The sequence below is a fragment of the Penicillium bovifimosum genome, assembly GCF_028826915.1.
Source record: "Penicillium bovifimosum strain IBT 22155 chromosome Unknown utg000001l_segment0_segment0, whole genome shotgun sequence".
In the NCBI taxonomy this organism is placed as follows: Eukaryota; Fungi; Ascomycota; class Eurotiomycetes; order Eurotiales; family Aspergillaceae; genus Penicillium; species Penicillium bovifimosum.
In genome coordinates this window covers 2,575,150-2,590,902 of record NW_026622710.1, presented here as the reverse complement: position 1 = coordinate 2,590,902, position 15,753 = coordinate 2,575,150, and the positions used below count along the sequence as shown (strand labels likewise).

Here is a 15,753-nt window from a genome sequence, read left to right as displayed (position 1 = left end):
GGCTCGCAGAATAAGAGATGTCCCATCGACGTGTATGTGTAAACGTCATACACTCGACGGGCTGGAACGTTTGTGCCGAGAGGATGGCTTATGTGGCGGGTGCTCAGAAAGGCATCTCCGAGCTGTATCGTAGCGCACTGCCCCTGCCCCCAATGGCACCATTGCCGTTGCCATTGTGCACAACTCCAGGACTGGTCGGACGGCTGCTGGCAGCCCACTTGGGGCTGCGTGGCTGGGTGCTAGTCGAGCGAGTAGAAGGACGGTTCTTCCGAATTTCACGAAGTTCGTCCTCTCTTCTGCGGAGGAACTCGTCACGCGTAGCAAGGATTGTCTCCAACTCTTCAATGCGAGCAATATTACGCACAGATTCTTCGCTCACGTGCATTTCACGAAGTTTGGTAATGTTGGTGTCGGCCTTGCGCTTCAGGGCTTCGTTATCAGCGACCAACTGGCGATTTTCTGTGCCAGATTGAGCGGCCGCCGATGATGCGTTTTGATACTGCTCCCGAGTGTACTCCGACTGATGCCTCTCATAGTCAGCCTTGCGCACAAGGTCCAAGTTCTCTTTTTGAAGACGACGGATTTCTTCGCGGGCTGCCTCCAATTCAGCGGGACTGCCGCCGCCGTCTTTCAGTGCTTGTCTCGCCTCATCGAGCTCGCGTTTCAGATCCGAGCGCTCTTCTTTCAAAGTGGATATAGTCTCTTTCTGCTTCTCAAACCGCTGCTCAAGGGATTTCGACTTTTCGGCTACGCTATCACTCTTCTGGCGAGTGACATGAAGTTCCTTGGTCCGATCCTCGTAGCGATATTGTAGCCGGCTTAGTGCATGCTCTAGTTCGTGACACCGTGCATTGACCCGGGCAAGCTCAGCCTCCAGCTGACCTTTTTCGGCTGCATGAACGCTTTTCATTTGGAGAAGATGTTTTTCCAGTGATTTCAAATCAAGGTCCAATGTCTGGCCAGGGGCACTGGTGGATGCAGTCGGTTGGGTGTCTGTCTGAGTATCCACTCGGGCACGCTTCGAAGACTGGTTTCCTGGTTCCTCATCCTGCGCCAAAGAGTTAGTCAAATACAAATGAGATCGCGGTGACCTTACCAGTGCGCGCTTCTGAGCCGCTACCATTGCCTCACCAGGGCTGTAGCATTCCAAATCCTCCAAGGAGACGAATCGTAGAGGCTCGATTGGGGGAAGTGGCCATCCAGCAACACTATCCAACAAGTATCCAAGGATTTCTTCTGCATCTTCATGCACGCCGAGAGCATCATCCTGGAGATCCCCAACCTCATCATGGAAACGGGCGACGTAATGAGCAAGCAAACGCAATCGATCTGGCTCAGGCCCATCGGGCAGACAGCGCTCGATATGCTCAGTTGTCTTAGCGACAAGGAACCAGATAACGGGAAGCAAGCTTCCATTCCGGGCATAAGTGGTTCGAATGTGCTGCACGGATGGACTTTTTGGGCTAAAGTATGAATCCAAAGCGAATATGGCACACGGCGGTTTGTAGAGCTCACGGGGGCTTTCACTCGGATGAATTCCGAAGCTGATCGACCCTTTTACGAGGGAGACCTCCAAATCGCTCCCCATATTTTCGCGGGGTCGGGTGTATAAAAAGCCCTTGCCTTTCAGATAACGCTCAAGTATTGCCTGTTTCTTCTGGTTTTGGACAGCCAGAATAATATGAAGCTCGTGGGCACCTGCTATCTCTATGAGATGACCAAGGAAGAGGAATTTTGCGCTAGAGTACTCGGCCCAGGACGCCTGTTTCTCAAGGTTACGGTCAGGATCCTTTAGATGATCTGAAATATTCAAATCGGGATGAGTCGAAACGTTGCTCAAACGGTCGATAACCTGCCGCATTTCTGTGTGTATAGCCGCTCGCTGTGGGAAAACAAAGTCAGCCGTCTGAAGGTAATTCCAAGTAAAAGTCAACTCACCTCAAGTTCAGAGATCTGTGAGCTTGGTTGAAAACTATCAAAGAATTGCCGAATGCATGTTGCGGCGTCAGTAATAACACGTTCGTAGTCATCTTTCACTCGAGAATCCATTGGGAGAGTAATAGCAAATTCAGATGGCCCAAGGTTCACTGCACCAGGTGTTACTTCCTCCGTGCCAGTGACGGTCAACGCGCCAGGATGGATGGTTTGGAAAGATGGTTGACCCCCTTGATCCGCGTGAGCTAGCTCCGAGGGTGGCAGGAGTGGCTCGGAATGGCCATGATGAACCGCGATATGAGGATGCGCAAAGAGATCTGGATCTGCTCTGACACTGAGAGGGGCAGTCGTTTCGGGGACAGGCGGAGGAACAGAGGCCTCGATGTCATCCATAGAAGATGGGGTCTCCACGGCATGAGCCTCTACACTGAGCTGGCCCCAGGTATTGTGCATTTTTTCTTTCGAAGCTGGTGTCGACAAATCGCCGTATTGCTCCCGTGAACCATCAGCAACAGGGTGGCCAGGCGGATCGACTTCTTTGTCCTCCATGATCTGGTCTGACGAGATTGCAATCGGGGAGCCTGGAATTGGATGTATTGACTGGATAGATCCTTCCAAAACCAGGTCGCCTGAGTTTTGTGACAAGGTCGGGAGGATAGTTTCTGGGATGGAGTCACCACAAGTCCAGTGGACGAGACCGGAATCTGGCAAGTTATGAGAAAAGTGTGAGATTCCATATGACAAACGTAAAGTACCTCCAATAATGGGACCAAGCAGGTCGACAGGTTGTGAAGCCGGATCGCGGTTGAGTCGACGATTGCTGGCAGCGGTAATCTCGGACACGCCGGAGCACAGTCCGAGACCAGGCGATGCAGGGTATGAAGATCCAAGGCTCACTTCGTGATTTCCTGCAAAATATTGTTCAGGCAATGAGCATGGACTAACGGGATGAGGCTGCGAACTACCAGCTGGCCCACGCCCCGACGCATCAGACGCAGTGGCTTCGTCCAACTCACCTGGTCGCAGATATGCAGGTGGGCTAGGGGTCTCAGGAACGTATTCAAATGCTGCAGCGTCGTTGTCCTGCGAGCGATACCTCGTCGAGGACTCTGAGTATGATGAGATGGATGCAAGAGAACAGCCCGAGGCTTCAACGTATTCGGTCTTGAGCGATGATACTATATCTGGGAGGTTGTCTTGATGCACGAATAGCGCCGATGAAGCGATTGATTCAGTGTCACTCTGGTCAGTGTCACTCTGGTCGATCTCGGATTTAATGTTGGTGTGCTGGCTGTCCGTTGGGTCGCTGGGCGTTTCCGAGAGGGAAGATACGGATGAACCGGTTTCGCATGTTCCTTCCGAAGCAAGACGGCTCAGAGATGTCCTCTCGCGTGTAGTTTTCCGTTTTCTATTCCAAGCCTCTACAGCAGCGGCACTGGCGTTCTCTTTGGGTTCCTATTCAAGCAAGGCAGGCGCATTGATTAGCTCCGGTTCGGTCTACAACTTTCGGAAGCTCTCAAGATTTGCCATGTCACAATAACTCACCCAAGTTGGCTCGTAAGGTCCCTCCCAATCTATAAGGTACTCGGTTGATGTTTCACGCAGGATGCCCTTTATAGGCCACTCCTGGTCGTCCGATTCGCTACCGTCACTGCTTTCACTGCTATCGCTAGCGACCTCGGTTATAGCTGGAGGATTGTCAGTACGATTCTTGCGGTGATCACCAAGTTTCAGGTGAAGCTGCTCGCGGAGCATCATGTGCGGGCAATTGTCGGGAAGATCGTGGATAACATGACGGGGTGAGGTGAGAGTGCGGGTTCAACTCTTGTGTAGAAGCCAGAGTGAGCTGCACTGACCCAAGGCACATACAATCTTTGCTTTTGAAAACACGCAGCACTTCCCAGGGACACTGTGACGGTATATGAGAGAGAGTACATTCGCGGCGCGCGCAACGGGTGGACGGATAGCGCGCCCGCGATCACGTGATGACACTTATCTGCGGTCGATCTCTCCTATCGATAGCAGGAGGAAATTGGGAATAGTGTCAAGGTCGAGGCCCCGAGGGATGGACGTCAGTAGAGATCATGTTGATTAAAGCGGCTCTCTGTATGGACTTGGATAATGCTGTACTGAGTAGGAGAAGCTCCAGGATTGTGCTCTCAAATTGGGATCAACTCATATATAGACATCAGATCTAGTAGTTTGTGGGCTGCCGCCTACCTAACGCCTTTTGTCATTGTTTGATCCCTACAAAGATGTATAGTTAGGGCCAGTAGTGTTACCTGATTGCCCAAATTTGGCCTGGCAGGCCTGCCACCGAGGCAGGACTCAATGGAAGCTCAATGGGTTACAAGGTTTCTATCACAGGGCTCCCATTATAAGCAAAGTAGATCCCTTTATCCAACTGCTCGCCTCAGGCAGTAAATGAACCATGAAGCTTTTCAACCCAAATGTATGGATATACCCTCTTGGAGGCGATTTCACTATGTTACCCCATTTCTCCTGAATCCTAGCTACAAATTGAAGCTTCTCCCCCGCCAGCTATGTACATGGGTCGCAAGTTTTATGACAACGCACTATGTGCATCAGTGCTCGCCTTGCTGTCTCTTCACTCTTCAAAAACGAAGCCGAGCTCTGCTACGTTCTTGATACGACTGCGCTCGTCACCTCGCTGTACGAAAGCGCGCCTGATATCCGGGAAAATAGACCGCATCCACCTTTCCCGCTCGCCCCATCGAGTGCCAAGTTTGCCTTGTCCATTGTTCAACAATCCAGGGCGGGGATCGGAACTTTTCGCCCAATCATGAAGAAAGTTGAGGTAGTCGGCATCCATGGGAAATGGAAGCAAATGAAACGCCTTGCCATCTCCTTTGGCATCGACCTCAGCACGCTCCCATGCCTTCATTTCATCCGTGGACGGAAGTACGAGTCGTCCTGACCAAACCCGAGAGAAAACAGCAGCGTGATTCTCTGCCATAGGGAATGGAATAACTCGCTGCGAAAGCACAGGGAACACAAGAGTGGGATGGTCTATGTAGAATAGTTGCTGGTAGACGTTCCTGGTGCGCCACCCGTCAGTCACGGCGGGCGGGTTCAGTGAAGACAAGAAAGGATATGAATAAAAATAGCCAGTGCAGAAGACGACAGAATCAACATGTTCCTCGATGCGGCCGTCCGCAAATTTGACGCCTCTGTCATGGGAGGCCGAAGGAAGAAATTCGACTATCTCCGGGCAGATGATTTTATCCTCATTTGAGGGTCCAGCCATATAGGATTCAGATCGTTGGGAAACCAGAAGTTTGCCTTGGCTTACTTCGTTGATCTGGGCACCAATATCAAGCCCGGAAGCCGAACTTCCCACCACAACCACTTTCTTTCTTCGGAATGGTTCTGGGGTGTCGTAAAACTTGGCATGAGATATTGACCCAGGATATGATTCATCCCAGGCTTGTATTCCTGGGATGCTGGGAATATAAGGGACCGTAAAATGACCACTGGCCACGACCACAGCATCGTAAGTGTCGGTTGTGTCAGTGCCAGTACGGAAATTCTTTGTTGTTACACTCCATGTGCTCAGATTGTCATCCTGTAATGTCACTTCTGAGACTTGGGTCTCAAATTGAATAAAGGATTTGATATCCTCGGCATATTCCTCGAGATATTGTTTCACTGTCCGATGCTTCGGGAAGAGCTGCGACTCCGGAGAAAATGGCTTATCAGAGTAACGCATCAGATCCTTGGGAATATTAGTCTCCAATCGATCGTAAACAGGAGACACGAAAGTTGTCTCTCGAGATCCCTCGCTGTTCTCGATCCAGATTGGCTTCTCAACGGGCTCATGAGGGTTTAGATGCGGGACAGTCGTTGACATCTCTCGTTTGGGAAAACTATCATTATAGTTCCAGGCTCCTCCAACGGAGTTTCTTTGCTCGAAGACATGAATATGCTCAAAATGATTCTCGGCGAGCAAGTATCTAATCGGTCAGCATGCCACTTGAGGTTCGGGAACCGACAACCCCGCTTACTTGACTGCAGCGAGGCCAGAGGGCCCCGCGCCGATGACAGCTACTCGCCGAACAGGATTTGTGAGTGTCATACTCTCAAACCGCCCGGAGATCAAAATGTCCTAGTTGCATAAAAGCGTTGTTGAGAGACAAGAGATGTTCACGGAAGACGCCAAGGCTATCGCCATAGTGGAGCTACTTGCACAGATGGAGATGAGCGAAAGGCATTAAGCTCTACTCCGTGTACATGAACAATAGAAACAGTATAGCCAATGCAAGTCGCCAATGTAAAAGATATGCCATGAGTAATACATAGCATTGAAGCATACTCAGAGCTAAGGAGCTTCACAGAAGGAGGCTCCTTTGAGCTTGAACAATAGAATCAGGAGTGGTAATTTTCGTTTGCCCAATACGTTGGTTTTCCGCTACATATTTCACTGGTTACCGTATTATTACCTATCTTTACATACCGGGCATTTGCGACTCATCACCTGGTCACTGCTTTGTTGCATTGAATATTCCTCTTGGGTACTATTGAACTCCTTTCAACTGTTCGCACTCATTTACTTATATTTCTTACTTGCTTATTTTATCCCTTTCGTTTTGATATGTGCACAGCTTAACAGAACAGCGGCGTGGGAAGATCGCCGCCATGGACGCGACTGAGTCTCCCGCGACGAATGCGTTCGCGCATTTGACCAAAGTGCCGATAGCTCAGCTTTCGCCTGATCTTGAGAACTCGGCCCAGAAATTTTTCCTTGCAGCTGTGGCACTTGTATGGCCCTACTCCTCCTCAGCCAAATGCGTGAGCCTTTTGCTGGTGGAGTCTGACGTCCGCCTGAGGCGCGACAAAGGACAAATCAAAGTCACATTTCATGGGCATATTGCGGAAAAGATCGCGGAATCGCATATTGGGATTGGGGATACCGTTCGTCTGGCTTTGAAAGGCTCTAAGTTCGTCAACAGCGAAGGCATCCCGCAAACTCCGGGAAGGTCTGTCGCATGGGATGCGCACTTCGAAGATGGGGTGTCTCTAGAGGTACCTGCTCCCCACTCCTATGTGTGTCGTTCATACACTAACGATGGCCTTTCTAGATCCACCCTCGATCATCCGATACAACATTGACAATATCAGTTGCACCACAAGCGACAGCGCCGCATGAAACCCAAATCGCGCCGCCCACCACACCTGCTAGGAATCCGATCAATCCCGGTCTTGACCTAGCTTCTAGTGCAGGCTCTTGGAGCTCACCGGCATTCCTCAAGCCTACAAGAACCTCATTTGGAGCAACGACTCATTCCGCTTTCGACCCTTTCGCCGAAGAGGATGGGTTTGTGCCGGGAAAGGGAAGAAAGAGGCCAAGATACAGCTTGCAAAGAGACGACTGGCAAGTTCTGACTGGACCTGAAATCCCGGAAGAGCAAGAAACCCCTGTTGATTGGGAGAAGGCCTTGGATCAAGCCATTGATCGAGAGCTCGCTGAGGCGGAGGCGACGAGTGAACCTTCGGACGAGCTTATGGCCGAGCCCGAGGAACCTCCGACCTACATGGAGGATGCCTCAGAGGAGCCAGCCACAGAATTCGCGAAACCTTCTCTCGAGCTAACGGACAGCATCCTCGAGAGACGTGCCGGCGGGTCACACGACGTCTCATCTCATGAACAAGTTGATATTCACGGAATATCTTCTCAACTACCGACCGACACCCCCCAGCTCCGACCCGTCCCTTCTCCGGGGCTCCCAGTTCCCTCGCCACTCATATCTAGCCACACCGGCTCAGCCGATTATTTCCCGCCATGGGCAGCGTCCTACCAAGCGCAAGATACCCAGTCTGTTCCCACCGAGGTAGACAACATAGCCAGCCCTCCAGAATCTACCTTTGAGGCTCAAGATACCGAAGTGGTTCATTATACTTCAACGGAGGTGGCGCAATCAGCCGACCCTGATGTTGGTCCCATCGAGCAGGAACATGTTCTTGATGCCGGCTTTCTACTTCGGACCGATGCAGCATCACCTTCGAGCTCGACCGGCTCGCTTGTTGGCCATGAGATTGAATCAATAGACGATACGGAGGCTGTTGATGAGTCGGGGATCGCTCAAGCTGACGTTGCCGTCGAGATTACTGTTGACGAAGCTCAAGTACCGGACGAAGAATGGCAGGAACGTACGTCCGACGATGTTGTTCTGCCTCATGGCCGTTTAGATGCAGGCTCGGTCGCGGCGGATAGTTTAGACGATCAAGTTGAAGTGCTTGAGGGGTCCGCTACCGCTCAAACTGATATCGGTACTGAAAGTGGTACTGAACGTGCCGATCACCAAGCTCAAATATCCAATGAAAGGCCTCATGAAGATTTGGTCAACGAGATAACCTCAAATCGCGACCAGTCTGAGCCCGCTCTGGGCTCAGGAGATGAACCGACCGTTTCCCCGGAAGTCATCGCGGAGCCGGCTGCAGCTCAGGTTGCTGATATTGGCATGGAAGATGCCGGCAACACATATCCGGTCTCGGAAGAGCTGCAGCAAGCCAATGTCCTCCTATCCCGCGAACGTTCAATCTTATCCACCCACTCCGACGACGAGTCTGCAGAAGTTTCCGATGGTATTGAGGAAATAAACGTGGCCCAATCCAGTGTCAGCATCGGAGCTGCCAGCGACAATGCGAGATCTTCTCGGGGTCCAAGCGAAATTGGTGACAATGAAAATCGTGCGCCAGTACTTCAGTCGGGGGACTTGCCCCCTCCGCCCGCCGCCTTTGACCAGGATGCCATAGATGCTCTCGAAATGATGATAGCCACGCGCGATGAAGAACTTGAGAAGAAAAGAAACATGGGAGCATCAACCACGAATGAAGGTGATATAGAAGGTTCGCTTCTGGCCGAAGGGACTATTGATCCTGCGCCGACCCAGGGATACAGCGAGGAAGAAGATGAAGTGCTCGAGGATGAAGAAGAGTACGAAGAGTCCCCGGGTGATTACGAGTCTCGGTACGACTATGATGAGGATAGACAAGACGATGTCAGCGTCGACGAATCCGGCGACGACGAATCCGAGCCGCAACGAAACCTAGATTCACGCACAGGAGCTCACGACGTCATTGTGCTCGACAGTGACAGTGATGATGAGCCTGTCTCCAATCATCCAGCAGCCCCTACTTCGCAGTCTCCAGATAGCGAGCTTCGCTCATACCACTTCGAACCCGCATATCCAGCCGACGTTGAAATGAGTAGACAGGAGAGCCCAGGTCCATGGTATGTCGATGGAGTGTCAGACAATCACAGAGCTGCGGAAGAAGAGTCCGACTCCGATGAGTCCCACGAGAGCGAAGAAAGTGAGGAGCCGGATTACAATGAGCAAGATGGCCGGGTCTACGAAAGTGACATTGAGAGTGATGTGTACAGTGATGCGGAGGGTGAATCAGCAGGAGAATTATATGAAACAGGTCCTGTGTCCAGAACGCCACCTCTTGGCCCTGATCGTCAAGATGAAGAGGAAGTAGTGGCCGACGCAGAGCTCATTGAAGAAACAGAGCACGTGGAATCTGCTTCTGCGACCAGTCCTGACTCGCAGGTACAAGTGTCGGTCGATCGGGAGTCTGGTGGGGAGCCACCAAGCAATATTGATCCAAGTCTATTCGATACGGTTGAAGGACAACATGAGATTCAACCAGCTTCCGTCGAGGTCCCTGGCCGGCAGGTATCACCGTCTGGTTCCGAAGGAGCCAGTACGTCTCCAGATAGTGGCAGACAATTTGAACCCCATATATCTCCATCGGTTGCGAATGATGTCGCGGATTCACCGAGCACGGAACCGACAATCGAAGGGCCAGCCCCCCTTGGCGGTTTACCCTCATGGTCATCTATCATGCCTCAGTCTGAGGGCCAACTCCTGACTCCGGATCCCACCCAGGAGAATGCGTTCCCTCGAGAACAACGCGATGATTCTGAGCCGAATATTACGTTCGTCGCCGAAGAGAATGAACCCTCTCCTGGTCTGGGCGTAGTCCTGCCGTCTACTGGTTCGTTGGAGATTGAGGGAGACAACTCTCTTGAGGCGGAAACTGTAGAAATTGCAGAGCAAATGCCCCGTCACGAACATGACGAGGCGTCAACTCTTTCCGACGTCGTTCAGCCCGCAATGTTGCCAACGACACCCAGGCGTAGCTCCTCCGCGGACGTACTGGTCAGCACTGAAACACCCAAAACACCGGCATTAGTCATTACACAGGCTCCAGGTCCTGACCGTCACGCCGCTGGACTACGTAGCAAGCTTTCTTATTTCGCTCCGCTTGCTACCCTTTTCGACCATTACAATGCTTTGGTCGATACCGTCTCAATTGTGCACGAGGCTTCACCAATAAACCGTGCGAAATCAGGTTCAAAAGACTGGTTTGTGACCATTGATCTCACCGACCCCTCCTTGGCTGGCACAACCATTCGTGCCCAGATCTTCCGGCGCTACAAATCCGCGATTCCATCACTAACTCAAGGCGTCGCTATCTTGCTGCGCGACTTCAAGGTCCGTAGCCTCAATCATACCGCGATGCTTGTCAGTGTTGAATCCAGCGCCTGGGCCGTGTTCGACGGATCGAGTCTGGATGTTGAAGTGAACGGACCTCCTGTCGAATTTGACTCGCAGGAGCGTGCCTTCGCGTCTGGCTTGCGTCGATGGTACAGCGAGGCTGGCTCCGGTTGGATCGCAGACCATATGCTCCAGGCCTCTATCGAGAGGGACAGTTTGGAGCCTGACCTTGACCTTACGCCCAGCAGTCGAGCAGCAAGCGAGTCGAGCACCCCGGATTCCAAGCGCGGCTCTCATCGTAAACGCAGGGCTCATCAGAGGGTCGCTATTCATGAGCTGCGGGATGGCACTCGATATACCGATGCCGGGTCCCCGAATAGTCGGAACAGCAGTGTGCACGAGTTGCGGGACGGCACGTTGTATGCCAATCTTTGAGATTATACATTGGGATCTCTTGAGATTGACGACTCTTCCACGGTTCATTTGTACATAGAAAAATGTCCAAGTCGAAAACAAATCAAATAATTTCCAAAGGGATCACAAAGTGCCTCGAGACTGAATCGTCGTGGTGGCTTCAAAAACATGCCCTGGCCTAAGGTAACTTCTCGTATCTCTTATTTTCAAATATGCACATCTTTATTCTCTATCAACAAGACCAGTGTGTCATTATAAAATGCGACTATTTACATCTTGGACTTCTCTGGCGAGAAATACTCTGCGGTCACAGCAGCCTTGATTAACTGATTGGCAATGGCCGTAGGAGGAGGCAAGCGCAACCCGCCCTTATAATCCGGACCAGCAGGACCACTCAAGTCACTTGTGCCAATGCGCAGCGCCTCCTCTACTTCCTCGATCTCAAACCAGCGTGCATCCTCCAACTCAGGGTCGTGCTCCAAAGAAATCTTCTCGTGGGCCGGGTCACTGACTTGAGCGATAGCACCAATCATCAAATTGGCGGGATACGGCCAAGGTTGCGAGGAGTGGATAACAACACGGGATAAAGTAACACCCGCCTCCTCCCAGACTTCTCTCCGCACAGCATCCTCAATCGACTCGGCTGGCTCAATGAACCCAGCCAGGGTGGAGTACCAGCCAGGCGGGAACCGCTTGGAACGTCCAAGCAGCACCCGCTTGCCGTCGGCGGAGACCACCGCCACGATGATGGTGGGATCGGTACGGGGGAAGGAAAGGTTTGACAATGTGGTACGGGTGTTGCACTCCGGTCGTTCTTCAGTCTTCCCCTCGGCTGTTCGTGCCATATCCGTCGGCGGGCAGGCACGCTTGGTGCCTGCATTCACGCCCAAAGTACGCTGGCCGCACGTGCCGCAGAAGGTGTTGCGAGTATTCCAATCCATCAGAGCACGCGCCTGTGCATAAATAGCGGCTAAACAAAAGCTGTTAGCTTCTTCTTCTTCTTGGCTGATTGGTATGATTGCGTTTTATACCTTCATCTGCAGAGAAAGTCATGACAACCCGTGTCTGGAAGAATGAAAGTCCCTTCGCCTCCATGGCACTGATCACATCATTCGCTGCAGTCTGCTGCTCTTCAGATCCCTTAGGGGTCACATCGACTGCGAAATACGGTGTTCCTGAGTAGATCTTCCATGCCATACCGCCTTCCTTGCGACTCTCATCCAATCCGAGGAATATAAGGGTAGCCTGTGTCTTCCGCGAATCGAATTTCTTGATCAACTCTTCTTCGGGCGTATCGAAGGCATCCAACGGCACAAGCTTTTGTACTTCCTCATACTTGGCATAGTGCAATTGCGCCGGCGATGGAGTCAGAGGTGCTAGGTTCTTCAGCAATACGAACCGAGCTGAGGGGTGCTTCAGGGCCGCAGACAGGAACGGGTGATCTGAGCGCAAGAACGATAACCGGTTGATCGGCGAGCCTGTATACGCTTTAGTATGTTGCGCGCTAGTTATATAAACCCTTTGATAGCCTTACTGGAGAAATAGTTCACCGTCTCTTTGCCAAAGTGACGAGACAACATGGAATCGGCGAGCGTGTGGGCCGGGTTGGGGATTTGAGGTGTCGTGGTCATTCTGTAGGGGCTGGGTTGCCAATAATGAGTGTCTAGTTTGTTTCAACACTATTGAGCACACGCTTGAGAAGTCTAGATTCAAAATAACAGGCAAGCAAAGTCGAATCCTGTCAACAGCGATCAATTATTCAGCGAGCGACCTCGGGACATGTACTCCGTATACGCACGGATTACATGTTTACTGTCGGAGTTAAGCCGACAAGCGCAACAGATTCATATTTTACCGTAATTGATTGTCATGACAATACCAGCGAAGCGGGGAACCTAAGCTCCCCACACACGTGATCACATTTCTTTGACTCTTATCGCCGACGAGCATTCTACGCAGCCTATATGAATGCACAAGACACCATTGGAAGGATATCTCACCCATATCAGGCATCATGGGGCACTTGGTCACTCTAGCAACCTGGTAAGGCTGATATTTCCGCTGCTGTGACTCAAGAGACCCCGCACTAACTCTTTCCAGCTCTCTGAACCAGTGGGCTCTGGATTTCGAGGGTAACGCGGAGCGTATCATTGAGAGTATTCGGCAGGCTAAGGCTGCCGGCGCTACTCTGCGCGTTGGTCCAGAGCTTGAGATCACCGGTTATGGGGTGCTTGATGGCTTCCTTGAAGGCGATACCTTCCTGCACTCATGGGAAATGCTGGCCCGCATTATCGACCACCCTGATTGCCAGGACATCGTGGTCGACGTGGGACTGCCGGTCCGTCATCGCAACGTGCGCTACAACTGTCGGTGGGTGTTGCAATAAGCAAGTGATGGTGCATTAGCTGATGAATACTTCCAAGCGTGATTTTCTATAACCGAAAGATCATCCTGATCAGGCCTAAGATGTGGCTTGCCAATGGTTGGTACAAAATTACTTTACGGGTCGCACGATTACCTTGCTAATATTAACTCCTTTCTAGATGGTAACTATCGCGAACACCGACACTTTACGCCATGGCAGCGTCCGCAGGAAGTCGAGGACTACTACTTAGAATCAATTGTTGGAAAGGTCACTGGACAGTACAAGGTTCCGTTTGGTGATGCCGTTATCAGCACCAGAGATACATGTCTGGGGCTTGAGACGTGTGAGGAGCTGTTCACCCCCAACGGGTAGGTGTTCAAGTCCATTCTTCTGGTTCAAGTGCTGACCAGCGTCATAGTCCTCATATCCCCTACGGCCTAGCTGGTGAGACTTAATATCCCACTATAATTATCCGTTGTCTAATTACAATCAGGTGTTGAGATCATCTCCAATTCTTCCGGCAGTCACCACGAGCTGAAGAAGCTTGACACTCGCGTCAATCTAATTACCCAGGCTACCAAGCTGGTGAGTGGATATCTGCACTCCAACATCATAACCCTTTCCTGACACAACGCAGAGCGGTGGAATCTATCTCTACGCCAACCAGCAAGGTTGTGATGGTGATCGTCTGTACTATGACGGATGCGCTATGATTGTCGTTAACGGCGATATCGTTGCCCAAGGCTCACAGTTCTCCCTTAACGATGTGGAAGTCGTCACTGCAACAGTTGACATCGAAGAAGTTCGTACTTACCGTTGCAGTGCAAGCCGTGGAATGCAAGCAAGCAAGCAGTCACCGTATGTCCGTCTCGATCTGGATATCCGACTTTCTCGCCGGGATGAGGATGCCGAGCCTAGCCTCGCAACCTCCCAGCCTATCAAGCCGCGCTACCATCCCCCGGAGGAGGAGATCGCTCTAGGACCTGCCTGCTGGCTGTGGGATTACCTTCGTCGATGCGGGGCTGCTGGATTTTTCCTCCCTCTGAGCGGTGGTATCGACAGCTGTGCCACGGCGGTCATTGTGCACTCTATGTGTCGTGAGGTGCTGAAGGCAGTGCGAGAAGGCAATGAGCAGGTCATCAAGGATGTTCGCCGACTGTGCGCTAAGCCAGCAGACTCGGACTGGCTTCCTAGCACCACGCAAGAGATTTGCAAGTAAGTACAAACGCAAAATGCTTATCTTATGATTACCCTAAGCTCGTACGAGATCATTCTTCGGGCTCCACTGACCCCTTTCCCCAGGTGTATCTTCCACACCAGCTACATGGGCACGCAAAACTCTGGCCAGGATACACGAGACAGAGCGACTCGACTGGCCAATGATATTGGATCTTACCACATTGATTTCAATTTTGATACTGTCATCACTGCTATCATGAACCTCTTCACTACTATCACTAACTTCCAGCCTCGCTTCAAGATGCACGGTGGTTCTCCCGCAGAAAATGCTGCTCTTCAGAATGTCCAGGCCCGAATGAGAATGGTCCTCTCCTATCTGTTTGCATCTCTACTGCCGACTGTGCGCCAACGCCCCGGCGGTGGCGGATTGCTCGTCCTTGCATCCTCCAATGTTGATGGTAAGTCTACCACCGCGCACAAACCTATACAAAGATTTCCACTAACCCCTTTCAAACAGAATGGTACGCCCCAACTCCCACCGACCAGCTTCCAACGACCTAACCAAGTATACCTAGTTTGCGCGGCTATCTAACCAAGTACGATGCCAGCTCCGCCGACGTAAGCCTCACCCCCCCTCCAAGTTCCTCCCACAAAAGCGCCCAACTAACCCAAACCACCCCAGCTCAACCCCATCGGCTCAATCAGCAAAGTCGACCTGAAGAAATTCATCTCCTGGTCCGGCCAAAGCTTCGATCTCCCCATCCTCGAAGAATTCATCCACGCAACACCAACCGCCGAGCTCGAGCCCATCACCGCCGACTACGTGCAATCCGACGAAGCTGACATGGGTGTGACATACGCCCAACTAGGCGTCTTCGGCTATCTGAGGAAGGTATCCAAGCTAGGCCCGTACTCTATGTACGAGAAGCTGCTACACATGTGGGGCAATGAGTACAGCCCGCGGGAGATTTACGAGAAGACACGACACTTCTTCTACTACTACTCTATTAACAGGCACAAGATGACTGTTCTTACGCCGAGTTATCATGCTGAGCAGTATTCTCCTGAGGATAATCGACATGATTTGCGGCAGTTCCTTTGTAAGATTCTTTTTGGTTCTGTGATTGTGTGTTATGTGGTTGATGCTAATCGTGGTTGTTAGACCCGCCTTTCACTTGGGCGTACAAGAAGATGGAGGAGAATGTCAAGTTCTGGGAGGCTAAGGGGTGGACTACTGGCAAGGGGCAGAAGAAGAGTGTTAAGGCTGACTAGATCAAATTGTGCGTGTTTGTGTATTTGGTAAATTTGGGCTTTAATGAAATTTTCATGCCAATCAAC

The 15,753-nt window shown here is 51.6% G+C and overlaps 5 protein-coding genes across 5 annotated transcripts; 2 read left to right on the top strand and 3 right to left on the bottom strand.

The window, feature by feature from the left end:
* Positions 1–103: 103 nt before the first annotated feature.
* On the bottom strand, positions 104–3,690 carry N7515_000989 (uncharacterized protein; the record flags this gene model as incomplete). The annotated part of the gene is made up of 4 exons (XM_056661733.1): positions 104–1,048; positions 1,097–1,882; positions 1,939–3,390; positions 3,481–3,690. The coding sequence occupies 4 exons, from the start codon at positions 3,688–3,690 to the stop codon at positions 104–106; spliced, it is 3,393 nt and encodes a 1,130-aa protein (XP_056526899.1).
* An 853-nt stretch (positions 3,691–4,543) lies between these two features.
* On the bottom strand, positions 4,544–6,031 carry N7515_000988 (putative flavin dependent monooxygenase; the record flags this gene model as incomplete). The annotated part of the gene is made up of 2 exons (XM_056661732.1): positions 4,544–5,909; positions 5,961–6,031. 2 exons carry the CDS (start codon positions 6,029–6,031, stop codon positions 4,544–4,546), a joined length of 1,437 nt encoding a protein of 478 aa, XP_056526898.1.
* A 560-nt stretch (positions 6,032–6,591) lies between these two features.
* On the top strand, positions 6,592–10,892 carry N7515_000987 (uncharacterized protein; the record flags this gene model as incomplete). Its single annotated transcript, XM_056661731.1, has 2 exons — positions 6,592–6,999; positions 7,035–10,892. 2 exons carry the CDS (start codon positions 6,592–6,594, stop codon positions 10,890–10,892), a joined length of 4,266 nt encoding a protein of 1,421 aa, XP_056526897.1.
* A 248-nt stretch (positions 10,893–11,140) lies between these two features.
* N7515_000986 (NAD(+) diphosphatase) lies at positions 11,141–12,502 on the bottom strand (the record flags this gene model as incomplete). Its single annotated transcript, XM_056661730.1, has 3 exons — positions 11,141–11,841; positions 11,903–12,349; positions 12,406–12,502. The coding sequence occupies 3 exons, from the start codon at positions 12,500–12,502 to the stop codon at positions 11,141–11,143; spliced, it is 1,245 nt and encodes a 414-aa protein (XP_056526896.1).
* Positions 12,503–12,885: 383 nt separating this feature from the next.
* N7515_000985 (glutamine-dependent NAD(+) synthetase) lies at positions 12,886–15,687 on the top strand (the record flags this gene model as incomplete). The annotated part of the gene is made up of 12 exons (XM_056661729.1): positions 12,886–12,914; positions 12,972–13,241; positions 13,295–13,353; positions 13,415–13,604; positions 13,655–13,680; positions 13,730–13,821; positions 13,874–14,451; positions 14,539–14,873; positions 14,933–14,936; positions 14,991–15,033; positions 15,098–15,515; positions 15,578–15,687. The coding sequence occupies 12 exons, from the start codon at positions 12,886–12,888 to the stop codon at positions 15,685–15,687; spliced, it is 2,154 nt and encodes a 717-aa protein (XP_056526895.1).
* Between the last annotated feature and the right edge of the window lie 66 nt (positions 15,688–15,753).